Source organism: Poecilia latipinna, unplaced genomic scaffold (assembly GCF_001443285.1).
Source record: "Poecilia latipinna isolate Pla-1442-1.1 unplaced genomic scaffold, P_latipinna-1.0 Scaffold1542, whole genome shotgun sequence".
Taxonomy (NCBI): Eukaryota; Metazoa; Chordata; class Actinopteri; order Cyprinodontiformes; family Poeciliidae; genus Poecilia; species Poecilia latipinna.
The window spans coordinates 69,181-82,455 of NW_015114158.1; the positions used below are offsets into that span (position 1 = coordinate 69,181).

At 38.8% G+C, this 13,275-nt stretch overlaps 1 protein-coding gene across 1 annotated transcript in view; it reads right to left on the bottom strand.

The window, feature by feature from the left end:
- Window positions 1-2,880: 2,880 nt before the first annotated feature.
- ptk7b (protein tyrosine kinase 7b) overlaps window positions 2,881-13,275 on the bottom strand; it is a 77,570-nt gene continuing 67,175 nt past the window's right edge. The window contains exons 10-20 of the mRNA XM_015058457.1: window positions 13,054-13,173; window positions 12,002-12,151; window positions 11,652-11,799; window positions 10,438-10,565; window positions 8,765-8,965; window positions 7,603-7,761; window positions 7,290-7,522; window positions 7,117-7,197; window positions 5,953-6,104; window positions 5,089-5,267; window positions 2,881-4,970 (exon numbers count right to left, since the gene is read on the bottom strand). Of these exons, the coding sequence (XP_014913943.1) occupies window positions 4,810-4,970; window positions 5,089-5,267; window positions 5,953-6,104; window positions 7,117-7,197; window positions 7,290-7,522; window positions 7,603-7,761; window positions 8,765-8,965; window positions 10,438-10,565; window positions 11,652-11,799; window positions 12,002-12,151; window positions 13,054-13,173 (1,712 nt within the window). The 3' untranslated portion in view covers window positions 2,881-4,809. The remainder of the gene's footprint in view (window positions 4,971-5,088; window positions 5,268-5,952; window positions 6,105-7,116; window positions 7,198-7,289; window positions 7,523-7,602; window positions 7,762-8,764; window positions 8,966-10,437; window positions 10,566-11,651; window positions 11,800-12,001; window positions 12,152-13,053; window positions 13,174-13,275) is intronic.

Consider the following 13,275-nt stretch of genomic DNA (forward strand, 5'->3'; position numbering starts at 1 on the left):
CTTTTCATTTTGATTCGAGGAAAACCAAATCTGATTGCTGGAGGTAGTCATGAGAAGAACACTCCTTATGCCATGCTCAAATATAGTTTTGATTAGTTATGTCACTTTACACTGACCTTTAAGAGGTAAAATAAATAAATAAATAAATAAATAAAAGAACATGAACTCATACAATCTGCAAATCAACTGAAATACCAGAGTGTTCGACATTAGCTAAGCTATAATTTTGAATTTGTACAGTCCTTTCCAAGCAGTTACACAAAAAACTAAACTCAACTGAAAGACAATGTATTTCTCTGTATCTGTGTCCTTGTTTTGATACATTCAATTATCTTGGCCTACTTCTTATGCAGTTTATTTTCTTTAACATACCAAAACTCCAAGGAAATAGCTCGTTGGTAAAAGAGATGATGCAAAAAACAACTTGTTTTGAACCTGTTTAAATCTTATTCATATTTGCAATACAAATAGCACAAGAAAGAAGAAAATCTTTGCCTGTGAAAAAGGTTGTTAATACAGCAGCATTGTGGTTCTATCTTATCACCTTGCTGCAAATCCATTTGAGGACATTGCAGAAAAATGCCCAGAACCTGGAATTGAACCAGCTGCATTTAGGGCTGTCGCCTCTGAGGACGATGCATCTCCTTTACCACTTTACACGTTTGTTTTAATTGTATTCATGTTGATTTATATGCACTGTCCTGATGAAATAAATTCAAATTCAAACTGTATCCTGTGTTCACATCACAGATCCTCCACCTTACAGAACGGCAGTCATAAACTTCACCTGAAGTGTTTGCTGCTCTAAAGACTCAGTTTTAGTCTTCAATTAATGCTTCAATTACAATTAATTGTCAGAGGAACAAATAATTGTATCAAAACTATTATTCAATAAATACATGTACTTACAATAAAAGCTTTGATTTTGATGCAGTAATAAAATATTTAATTATTTTTACCAGGGATGCCACTAAGTGTTGCTTGCATTATGCATTCAAACATATAGTAAATTTTTTTTAGAGTAGAAAATATGCACCACAAAATTCCCTTAAGGCCGTCAGATAGCTCAAGAGTTGTTCTTCATATGAGAAACCATAATCAGTTACAATCAACATCTTATAGTCGCACCCAGATGCAAAGAGCAGACTAAATTACTTTTTTTTTTTTTAATCAGATATTACTGACAGTTGCCAAACCCTGTGTGTGTCTAATATTTAAGTCTCAGTATCTGCCCTTTAGTTTTCATCCTTGTAACCACTGAATGCAAGAATCCAGGTTGCCATGACAACTAAAACAAGCAGCGTTAACTAAGTGCATTACAATTAGTCATGACTTTATGAACAGACACTTTAAAAAATGTCCTCGCATGAAAAAAAAAAATAATAAAAATGTTAGAGAAAAATTGGCCAAGAGGCACTTCAGTGGTTAAGGTATTGATTCTCCTCCCACTTGCTTCTCCCAACAGGCAGGTTGGAACAGATGCTTTATTATATTTCTGACAGGCTTTCTCTCTCAAGAGCTGCTGGGTATATATCCACTTATTGCGACATCAGCTCAGAGAAAACAGATTGACTATAGTTTGATAAGAGCTGGAACCTCATTCATAAACAAACCTTAATGATCAATAAAACTATGAACATGACTATTCACACCGGTCTCAAACATTTAGCATGAAGTTAGTCATCGATAATTGGGAAAACGTAATCTAAAATAGTTTAGTAATCTAAAATTACTAAAATATTATTACATTATTAAACTATGTACTCCCAGTCCAGTATTCAGAGGTTATGCTTTCATCAAATATGCGCAAAACTAATAAATCTTCTACGACTAATGTTCTTTACACAGGGAATCTACCGCCCCCTACTGGTCAATAAGGGTAATATTCAGCGTTCTGTGAGGTCGTCTTGTAAGACCACATTAGAAATTTGACAAACTGCAGCTTTGAACTTTGTAAAGTTTACAGTCTGTACTTTGAACACACTCAGAAAATCAATCTGCTGGAGCATGTTAACCATTGTTCTTGGTTAATAAGCAGATCTTCTCTGGCAGAGTATGAAAGAAAAGTAACAGGAAAAGGCCAAGAGCCAGGATTCAAACCCAGGACATGGAAATGGAGGAAGGAAGAAAGAATAGACAAAGAATAAAATAATTAAAAACATCAAATTTTATTTATTCAAGTTTGTATTTAATCTTGGAATTGATATTGTTTTATAAAATAGATCTGTGATAAGGGTTCATGGTGCTTCACACTAAGATGAAGACAACCTTTCATTTTAATGATGCCCAAATAGTCTAACTCTTCCTTTGGACTTGAGATCAGTGGACTGGTCTGGTCGGGTCTGTTGTATTGTGCTAGCCGTGAGCCACAATAGGCCAGGCAGAAACTTAAAAATCCAACCTTTGTCCATCTATTAAAAACAATATAGCAACACCCTGACAACTCTCTTCAGTGTGGAGGCTGCCACTGGAAGAAGGCTCAAAGTTAGCTATTATAAAACATCAATGAAGTATAAAACTGAAGCCAGAGGAAATGCACAAGGTGAAAGAAGTTATCCATTACCTGAGAAACGACCACATTGTTAGTCACTTATCCATGCAGAGTAATGGCGGTCATTGCCTAAGAGGCGGGGAACACCATGGACAGATCGCTAGGTCATCACAATGCAACGCACACAGTTACACCAAGTTACTTCCTGTATATGGTTTACATGCTCCAAAAGTGTGTTTCGGTTTAAAAAGAACACATGAGAGAAAGTCTGCAGATGGAAATGTTTTTCCACTTATCTTCTGCCCTGGATACTGCTAAAAATAAGTTTCATTATTTTTCATAATTTGAACTCCGCAAACTGTAATAGTTAAAACAAAAAAAAACTCACATTGAGTAAAAACACTGTGCACGTTTATTGACAGCAGCATGTATACTTTTGAATATATCTGATTACTGTGAACATTTGCTCAAGCAGAGTAAAAAACAAAAAAAAACAAAAAACAAGAGGTCTAGGTTTGAGTGCCTAGGATTCATAAAAAAAACAAAACGTATAAAAACAAGCTCATAAACGAAGGCCTTTGTATTTGATTAGATAATGTAAAAAAGGGGGAGACTGTTAGGATAATCCTTCATTTTCTAGGCACTTAAATGAGTCCAGGTGACCTGCAGTCAGCGTTTTTGACCTCCTGTGTGCAGACTGTTAGCATATTCTGTTAGGATGCACACTGAGATGGACCATGTGAACACAAAAGTAGCATAACAATGTTATGGAAGTACCAATTATAAACAGTTAAAAATAAAAGAAAACAGGACCTTCATCATAAATAAACAGGTACCTGTGCATCCTTCTACACAAAGAAACATGGTGTCCTCTCAAGTGAAGTTAGTGCATGGCTTCTACGTTATGTACACTTTGTCTGGTATAATGATTGACTGATAAAAAATTAAAATAAAACATGATTGGACCTCCGTGAATGTTACGCTGCACGTTTAACATGGTGATGGGTTGAATCCCTGCAACTGCTGACATTGTTGGTGAGACAAAAAGCACCTCGAAGTTGAGACAACAGCATATACTTGTCCTTTTGATATAAATTCTTGGCTAAAAAAGGTTTGTTTCAGTTTGTTCCTGAAGTGTAACAAGATGATGTTTTAAACTGGAAGCGTAACAGACCATGACCCTTCATGCAAGCCTGGTTAGGCCTCTTCTTTTATCCGCGTATGTCTGAGTGAAAAGAGTTCGGCGGGAGCACTCGTCCACTCAAAGGTTAAAAGAGCAGATTAAATATTTAAGACAGGATTCCTACCTATAATTTATTAAAAAAAAAAAAAAAAAAAAAAAACATTTCCAGACTCAACCTTCCTCAGTTCTCTATGCTCTTTTTTGAGCATAGAGAAAACAAATGTTCAGCATGAAACAATGGCCGGTATTTATACACTGTATGGCAAGATTTAATTTGATAACCTGGGGAAAAGAAAAACTGGAAGGAAGGATAAAAAGTGATAGGAGGTGGGAAGGACAAGGAAGGAATGGAATAAAGAGGGAAGGAAGATAGAGAGGAACAATAAGGAGGAGGGAATCAAGAAAAGAAGAGGGACCTGAGGAAGAAATGTGAAAGAGGAACAAAGGAGGGAAGGAAATGAGAGATGCACAAAAATTATAGACGCAAATAAGGATGGAAGGAAATAAGAAAAAACAGATTGAACAAAAAGGGCTAAACGAAGGAATAGATAGGACACAAAGAAGGACGAATGTAAGCAGGAAAGGAAAGAAAAAAAAAGGACTAAAGAAAAGTTGCATTTAGACAATGGGATAGGAAATTTTTTCCACTCTCTATTTTCTTTCCCTGCTTTTCTTCTGAAATTCCAGACCTTTATAGCCTGTTTGTAACCATAAAAAAAATGAAATATTTTAAAATGAAGAAGCCAGATCTCCTTCCACATATGATCCACTAGTTTCAGGGAAAATCTCCACTGATCGGAGCAGAGTGTTGTTCCTCTCATCTCCACAAGGTGGCAGTGGACAGCTAGGTTGAGTGTCTGACGTGGGGTGGAGGCACTGAGGTCATGAGCTGCTGCAGACAGACCGTGTGGAGACTCATATATGCTGCAGCTAAGGCCGAACTCCTCCATCATCGCACGTCCACTGATTTAGCAAAAGTCTAGTTCCCACCCTCAACTGAAATAAAAAAAATAAAAAAAGTTCTCTCTTCAAACCTCTTCCCTGAAATGAGTGAGACTAGTAATCCAGCATTTGTGCTTCAGAGGGACAAAGGGTCAAAAGTTCTGGTTCCCCCCTCCGTTTGTGGACGGTTCTCTCAGACTTTGCTGTCAGAGGGCTGATCTCCCAGGGCGTTGACGATGTCGGTGAAGGAGGGGCGCTCTTTGAGGCTGAGCTCCCAGCAGCGGACCATGAGCTTGTAAATTTTGGAGGGGCATCCATCCGGAGCGGGAAGCTTCAGTTTTCCCATCTTCAGACCTGCAGCAAAAACATCACAAGGTTTTTATGTTAAATTTAAAAACAAAGAACCAAATTTCTCCAACTATTTAACAAAAAACAATTTAAAAAAAACCTTGAAGAAAGAAATCAGCCCTACCTTCCAGAACCTCGTCGTCGCTCAGTTTGTCATGCGGCATTTCTCCCAGACTGAAAACTTCCCACATCAGCACCCCAAAGGCCCACACGTCGGACTTGGTGGAGTAATCATCCTCGAACACGGACTCTGTTGGCAGCCAGCGCAAAGGGATCCACGCCTGTCTGTAGTGGTAATACTCACTGCGCACAAACACACAGAAACATAAAACATAAGACACACATTCAATTCAAACAGTGAGATTAGATTAGGAGTTTATTTTGTCAACTTAACACAAATGAAAACCCAGAATCCACTGCACTGGATGCTGCCATTCTTCTTCTCATGCTGGCAGCCTATCAGAGGTCTGATTGAGACATGTTTAGACAATCGATCCATTTTGGTTTTGGATGCTGTGCAGCTGCAAGGATTTTTGGTCTTAAAGTTATTATAAAAACTTTCGGACAGTTTTTATAATAAAAAAAAAAAGTTTTCCATCAATCATAAATGGGAACGATCATATGCCGTACTCCAACGGCTTTCCAATCATACGGCCAGACAAATTTAAAAGGAGCAGCAAAAGCAAATGAGGTGGATTAGCAGAGCTTGCTACCAACTGATGTCAAACTATGATACAGCAACAGTCTTCAGTCAGAGGTCTCTTCAGATTCATTGCAAGACTGACTGCTACTGGAGGTCCTTTCTGTTGTAAATCAAGATCCCAGAATCTGGAGGAATGGCCTTGATCCAGAATTGGGTACATATACTATACTTCACATGGCGATACTTTTCAATTTGTTGATGTTTCTTTAGGCACAAATCCATTTTTTCTACTTCGCTACTGAAACAACTATAAGCTGCAGCTGTATAACTGTGTTTGTAACAGACCTGTTGTAGACGTCTTTGCTGAGGCTCAGTGAAGACACTTTGATGCGCCTCTGACTGTTGATCAGACAGTTCCTGGCAGCAAGGTCTCTGTGAACGAAGCGGTGATTGGACAGATGCTCCATGCCGCGAGCAACTTGGGCACAGATAGAGACCTGGAGAGAGAAAAAAAAGACAAAGGAGAAGAGCAGCGTAAAGTGACTTTCATAAAACATTCAAAGTGGAACAGATAGATAATCATAGCTGCACTTCTTCCTAATAACCTAATTTCCTTTGTAAAATGACTCATTTCAAAAGTTGCAACAGGCAAAAACGTAAATAAAAGACATATTCAGTGTTTTATTTATCTCTAAATACAATTTTTTATTATGTTTTGGTGTCAGAAAGTCTATAAACTTCAGCACTGCTCATAAATAACATAATTCTCCTTTCTTTTAAAGTTTCTCAAGACAGATCATTCTTTTTCAATATTGCTTTCAGTCTTTGGAGCCATATTTGTATAAAACTGAATATGAACTGCTATGCAAGATGTTATGAAAGACTGCCTGGCACAGTGAAACCCAGTGGCCTGCTTTTGTGAGCAGGAATTTGATTATTTTGTAGACCTTTACAGAGGGAATAGTTTCAAACAGAATCATTAGTTTTCCTTCTTGCAACACAGATGAAGATGCAGACCCAGAAGTAAAAAACCCTGAAGTATAAAACAAATGAATTATAAATGAGTTGATGTTTATCTGGCAGTCATTTAAAAACCATAATACGTTTGGCTTGATTTTCAAAAAAAAATCTAGTTTTGATGCAGGAAACAAAACAGAAGGTCAAAAATTATGTCTTATATATCAAAATAAGAAATTTAGGAAGATTCAAACCAATTTTTATCTTTTTCTGATTGTCTGAGCTCTGAAAATCACCCAGTCAAAGCTCATACTTTTTGAGACTGCATAGGAACACTGAAGAGTGCTTTTAAATTTCTCAGTAGGGTGCTGGTTGGTTGGATCACCAAGCTACATAACTTTTCTTCTACATCTAACTTTGAAATTAGCTATTCTGAGCAAAAAGCCTGGACACGATTGAAAGGAAAATGCATAAAAATCTCAAAATAGAGCTTTAAAGCATATGTGATGTAGAATGCAGCTTTAGAGCAAAAATAAAACCTTCAGGACTTACTTTTGTCTTGGTGCTGATTGGCTGAGACTTCACCTTGTCATCTTTGCTTTTGGAAATTTTCAGGAACTGCTTCAGATCTCCCTGTCATGAGAAAAAAAAGAAGAAAACGCAGTATAAAATAAAGAAACTGAAACAATGCGTTTATTTCTTTGTTTCAGTTCCTATGTGTGTACCAGGTCATAGTACTCCAGGATCATGTAGTGCGGCTCCGCCTCTCTGCAGAGGCCCAGCAGTCGCACCACGTTGGGGTGGCTCAGCTTGGCGAACATCTCGGCTTCACGGCGGAAGTTGCTCTGGAGCTGCTCGTCTCTGGACTGCAGCGACTTCACCAGAACCACCGCCTCCACCTCGCTCTCTTCGATATCCTTCGCTTTGGACAGCAGCACCTCGCCGAACTCCCCTTTACCTGAGCAAACATTCACCAAACACATTAGAACAGACGGAAATAAAAACAAAACAAAACTAACAATAATAGGGCTAAACTACCGAGTGTTGTGATGGTTTGGAGGTTTGCGCGGGGAAAGTGGAGCTTATCGCTGGCATGGCTGTGGCGTTTCTCGGTTGTAGCGACCGTGCCCAGGTTGATGAGTGTCACTTCCTCCTGGATCTCCGCCGTGGTGTGGCCATTTTGCTGAACAGCACCTCCTGAAGAAAACAACGCACATCAACAATAGGTCAAAGATAGACAAAAAAAATAACCACTCAGTTAAATCCTGTATTATTTTTACCTGCATTACCCACAACTAACACAAGATGGCGACAAATATCCAGACAGTTGGCAACATCATCAGCATGAGAAAGCAGGGAAAGAGAACCAACCATATAAGGAGTTCATAATTATTGGTAGGACTAATAAAAATGTGTAAAAAGTCTCAACTTAAATTCACCTTTTACTGCACCAGCATAACCTCACATTAAATCCAATGTTTAATTTGAGGACATTTATTTAAAAGAGAATTTATTAACTGTTTTGAATATTTTTTAATCATATACTGATGACCTATTAGGGTATAACGTATGAATGGGTGACATAAGACTTTATAATTTAATCCACAATGAAGTGAATAATTTGTGCTATTTACTGTGATAACAAAAATAAGGTAAAAAGTTTTTACAAATGAATTAGCATCAGTATCATCTTTCGGCAATTAAAATACTGCTCTGACTAATAATCATTAATAAATAGGTTATTGTTGTCCCAATAAATCTGAAATCTTATCTTCTGTTCCCCCCCACAATAAATAGTACAGTAATTGCCTATTGCCTATCTCTAATATGACAGCACAAAAAACAAAATCCAAATCTTTGTAGCTGCTGTTCAAAATGGGAAAGACATGAGGACATGCACTTTACATAAGGAGGTGATGATTCTCATAAGTCAGAAAATAACTTGCATGTCTGGACGATGACTGTATTGGTTTTGCCAACACCATCGTCATGCCAACTTGTTCACAAAGCATTCTAGGAAAAAGCCGTTTCTTTCCTACCATCACAAAAAGTAAATCTGAAAAATGTGCTAAAGATTGTAACGAGAGCTGAATAGTTTGGCAAGATTTGGAAAGACTTTTTAAGCCTTGGGCCTTTTTCATCACCAAAGGTCTTAGGAAGCTTGTTGGTGTCTTCGTGTAATCCAGAGACCGTTTCCTACCGTTGAGACACTCCATCTCGGGCTCTTCTCCATCCTGGCCCTTCTGCAGTCTCTTGGTGTTGCGTCTCTTCTTGCAGTAGAACATCAGTCCCAGAACCACAATGATGTAGGCCACAGCTGCCCCCACAGAAAGCCCGATGGTTTGGATCATCTTATACGGAGCCTTGTCATCCTCAATGCCGTCGTGGTGAGGAGGTTTGTCTGCAGGACACAGAACGGTTATGATGGTTGATATTGAAAGCACATGTTGACAAGGTCGTTTCTAGCTTTGTGAGGGCCCAAAGCGGGATGCTGTTTGGGGCCCCTAGTTTATCAACCTACAATGAAGGGATTTGCTACCACTTAAATTCACAAAAATGCTAAATCTATTACACTTTACAAGCAAAACAGACTACAGTTAAAATTTACAGTTAAAATCTTGAGGTGAATTAAACTGTTACCAGGAGAACAGTAATCCTCTTTATGGCAATCAAAAAAAAGACAGATTTTGAGTTTTTATAGAAAATCCTATGGCAGCACAGGCTGTTCATTCACATGTGACATAAAGTAAACTCTAAAGCCGAGTGTGATGAACAGATTCTTGCCAGTGAAATAATTATCTGAGGCTAGCTAGTGGGACAAAAAATTTGCTAACAAAATAAAAAAAGAAAGATTGCACATCCACACATCTGAAATACTTTTAAATGCCATTTGTCTGGTTTACATTTCTCAGTAACTGGAATGATTGAGTCTGCGGTTTCCATAAAAATCAGCCAAAGTTAATATTTACAGTTTATTCAATTTATAAAGTCTGAGCAAGAGTTGCTGGATATTTGTGGTCCTATCATACTACTGAACTACAACAAATGGGAAAATTATTTAAGACTTAGAATGAATAAGAAACTTGTGTTGCACCAAGCTTTTTTTTTTTTTTTTTTTTGTAATTTTAAGATTGTATTTGCAAAATTTGTAGATCTAAAAGAAATAAAAACATTTTCCACTGGCATCAATTGGGTCATATTTGCCTCACTGTAGAATTGAGGTCAGGGGCCACACAAAGTCATGCAAAGGGCTGCAAATGGCCCCCAGGCTGCACTTTGTACACCCCTGGCCTTCAGCAAAAATGACCCTGCATGTTGCAGAATGTTTTGAGGCTTTTAGCAAACATGTGAAACTGGTACAAGATTGTTTAGAGATTTAAAAAGTCTGACCTACTGTCTGAAAGATGCAACAATCACATATTCTACAGAAGCAAACATCAAGCCCTTCACCGCTTAAAAGGTTAAAATGATCAGGTTACTGTTGGGGTTTAGCTGGGCGGCGTTGTCACGCCAACCCAGACTAACGACTAAATTAAATCGTCTCTCTCTCTCTCTGAAATCCTTCTGTTCAGGTAAAGTGTGAGCGTGTGACTGTAATTTTCAGCTTTTATCGGCCTCAGAGTGCAAAGCTTTATTAGATCCAGCATCAACCCGAGCCCATCACCCCCTGTCAGCCGTGGCGTCGGAGACGTGGGGCAGGTTATTAACCTGTCGCCATGGGTGACGGACAGACCGGTGGAGGTTTAATTAATGCCTCCTCTCTGCTCCTGTGATTGTGGCTCACTGCTCCACGTGGGCACTTTTGTCCCTGATAAAGAAAACCTCTGGAAGCATGCCTCTCTCTCTCTGTGTGTGTGTGTGTGTTAAACCTACCCACTACGTAGAGATGAGCCACTCTGTCTTTGATGCTGCAGCTGTTCCCAGCCACACATGTGTACTGACCCGTGTCGTCAGTGGTGACGTCTCTTATTATCAGCGAGCCGTTCGGCATCTCCTGGATTCTGGATGAAACACAGACGGCGGGAACACGAGAGTCACAGTCTGTCTTAAATGATCATGTTCAGATGTCTGTTGAAGATTGTCAGACATGCACCTAATCTGCAGAAGTGTGAAGAGCCGTCAGATAAAACAACACATCAAAACATAGCGGGAGGGGCCCACATGCCAGCGGGATGAAACGCTACAAGCAGACATTTGTCCTAAATTTAACAGGATTCCTGAACATTTCTTATGTTAAAATTAAGAAACCTTCACAGATTCAAACGTACCAGAGTTTATCTCAAATTGTTTAGATCAGGGAAATGGAATGACATAAGAAGGGGGAAAAGGGAAGGAAGGAAGGAAGGAGGGGTGCAAGGAAGGAAAAGAGAAAACAGAAAGGAAGGACATTTTGCAATATTAGTCAATTTTTACAGGTTAGAGGCAAAATGATAAGCTATCAATAAGGGAAATTAATCATTTTGCTTAAACTAAGATACAAACATTTCTTCAATGTTATTCTGACAATGATTATCAATAGTTTATCAGAAAACTCTGCCTAAAGCTGGAATATGTACAACAAAGCTGTACAACACATACCTAAAAAGACTGAAAACATAAAGCTCTGGAAAAGTAGTAAGAAACCACTGCACTGAACCCCATTGAAAACCTCCTGGTTATTCCACCAAATATTAGTTTCTGAACTCTTCCTGAGCTAAAACATTATTATTGTTGTTCTAATTGAATATGAACTTGTTTTTTTTGGATTATTTGAGGTCTGAAAGTGCTGCATCTTTTTCGTTATTTTGATCATTTCTCATTTTCTGCAAATAAATACAACATTTTTGCTTGGAATTTCAGAGACATGTTGTCAGTAGTTCATAGACTAAAAGAACAATGTTAATTTTACTCAAACATAGACCTATAAAAGTAAAATCAGAGAACTGATCATTTTACAGTGGTCTCTTAATTTTTTCCAGAGCTGTATATTAGTCTCCAAAGTATTCATACAAAAGCAACTGAAAGTTTTTTTTATTCTTCTCTTCCGAGGTTAAAAGCTGTCTGAAGTGATAATTCTGCTCACTTCATATCAGCCTGGTCTCATTTACCTGTCGTTATTGGTGATGCCCAGAACCTTGTCCTTCACAATCCAGTGGACGTGAGGTTTGGGGTCACCGCTGGCCTGGCAGTGCAGGACAGCAGTGTGTCCCTGGTACACAGATGTATGCTCTGGCTCCACCTTAAAGCGAACATACACTGCATGTGCAAGCATGGACAGAAAAATAAGCAAAAAGCTCATTAATGTGAGGACACAACTGGGGAAAAACCTCGACTACTCACACCGATGGATTCTCAGCTACTGGATGCTTTTCATTATAGTAAAATGGTTTCTCAGAGGACATTAAATGCTACTTTGTTTGACTCTTAATGAGAAAAATCAACATTAAACCTCTCTTACCGGCCACAATGAGGGTCACCAGGGCTCTGATCTCCCCCTGCAGGCTGTTGGAGGCGATGCAGGTGTAGTTGCCGGCGTCGTTGCGAGTGACCTTGTTGAAGCGTAGTTGTCCGTTCTTCTGATCCACATGTGGCGGGAGCTCTCCTCCGTCTGAGGGCGGAGTGGCAGGTGAAAAGATCGGTTTATCAATGTAATTGATATGTTTTCCAATTCAATATCGATTTGGAAAACTGTGAATTGCGCTATATTATCAATCAAAATTTTAGCTGTACAAGCAGCACAATTCAGTTATATTTGTTATGTTCGATAATATTAATGTGAAGGAGTGAGCAGGTTGATCTCTGGGTTTTCTTTTTAATATAACTTAAAAATGTTAACAGCAGAAACAAAAATCTTTCCTGCACAAACATGGCACAGTTGACTGACACCACATTTCATTTGATTTTGTAAACGTGGGGGACTGGTTGACTTTCAATGACTTATGGAAACATTTATTAATATCTTTTTACTCAGGTACTGCAGTCATGTTTTAACTTTTGAACTCCATATTAAGCCAAAGTGTTAATGTGCTACCGTTTTATTCTCAGATATTTTACTGCTCAAAAAGGTGAATATATATACCCTGCTGAAGTAATTACAATAAATTAATTGATAATACAATAAATTACTTTTATACTACTCATTATTAAATCAATACCAAAGTATTTAAATCAACATGGAATCAAATTGATATTGAAACACGACTCAAAGAATAGCAATGTAATTAAATGATGAGGTTTTTAAGTACCCAGCCCTAGCAGGGAGCGGGTTAAGGAGGGAACCGGCTCTCCCTCTCGGTTAATGAAGACAAACGAGACGAGGTCTGCGACGATAAATCTTCCTCACAATGTTTGCTGAAGACTACGCAGGTTTTAACACGTCTCGCCTTAATGTTGACAAAGATCTGCAGGTTGCTACTGCTTCTTTTTTGGGGTGAGATATTGTTCAGACAGCCTTTTCCTTATCAGATCTACAACAACGGAGGGCGAAGGTTAAGCCAGCGCCATGCGTACCTGCTTTAGTCCAGTGGATTGTGGGGCTCTCTCGGCCCTTGGCGGAGCACTGGATGGTGATCTCCTCATCCAGCTCAAGGCATTGGGTCGGCTGGGGGGTGGGTGTGAATTTCAGCCGCTCTGAAACACAAGTTCCAGGGAAACATTACATGTGGTTAACGCATGCAGTGAAAACACGGGGAGGTGGGGGAAGGTCAAAACTTCTTTTGTGCAACTCTCCCT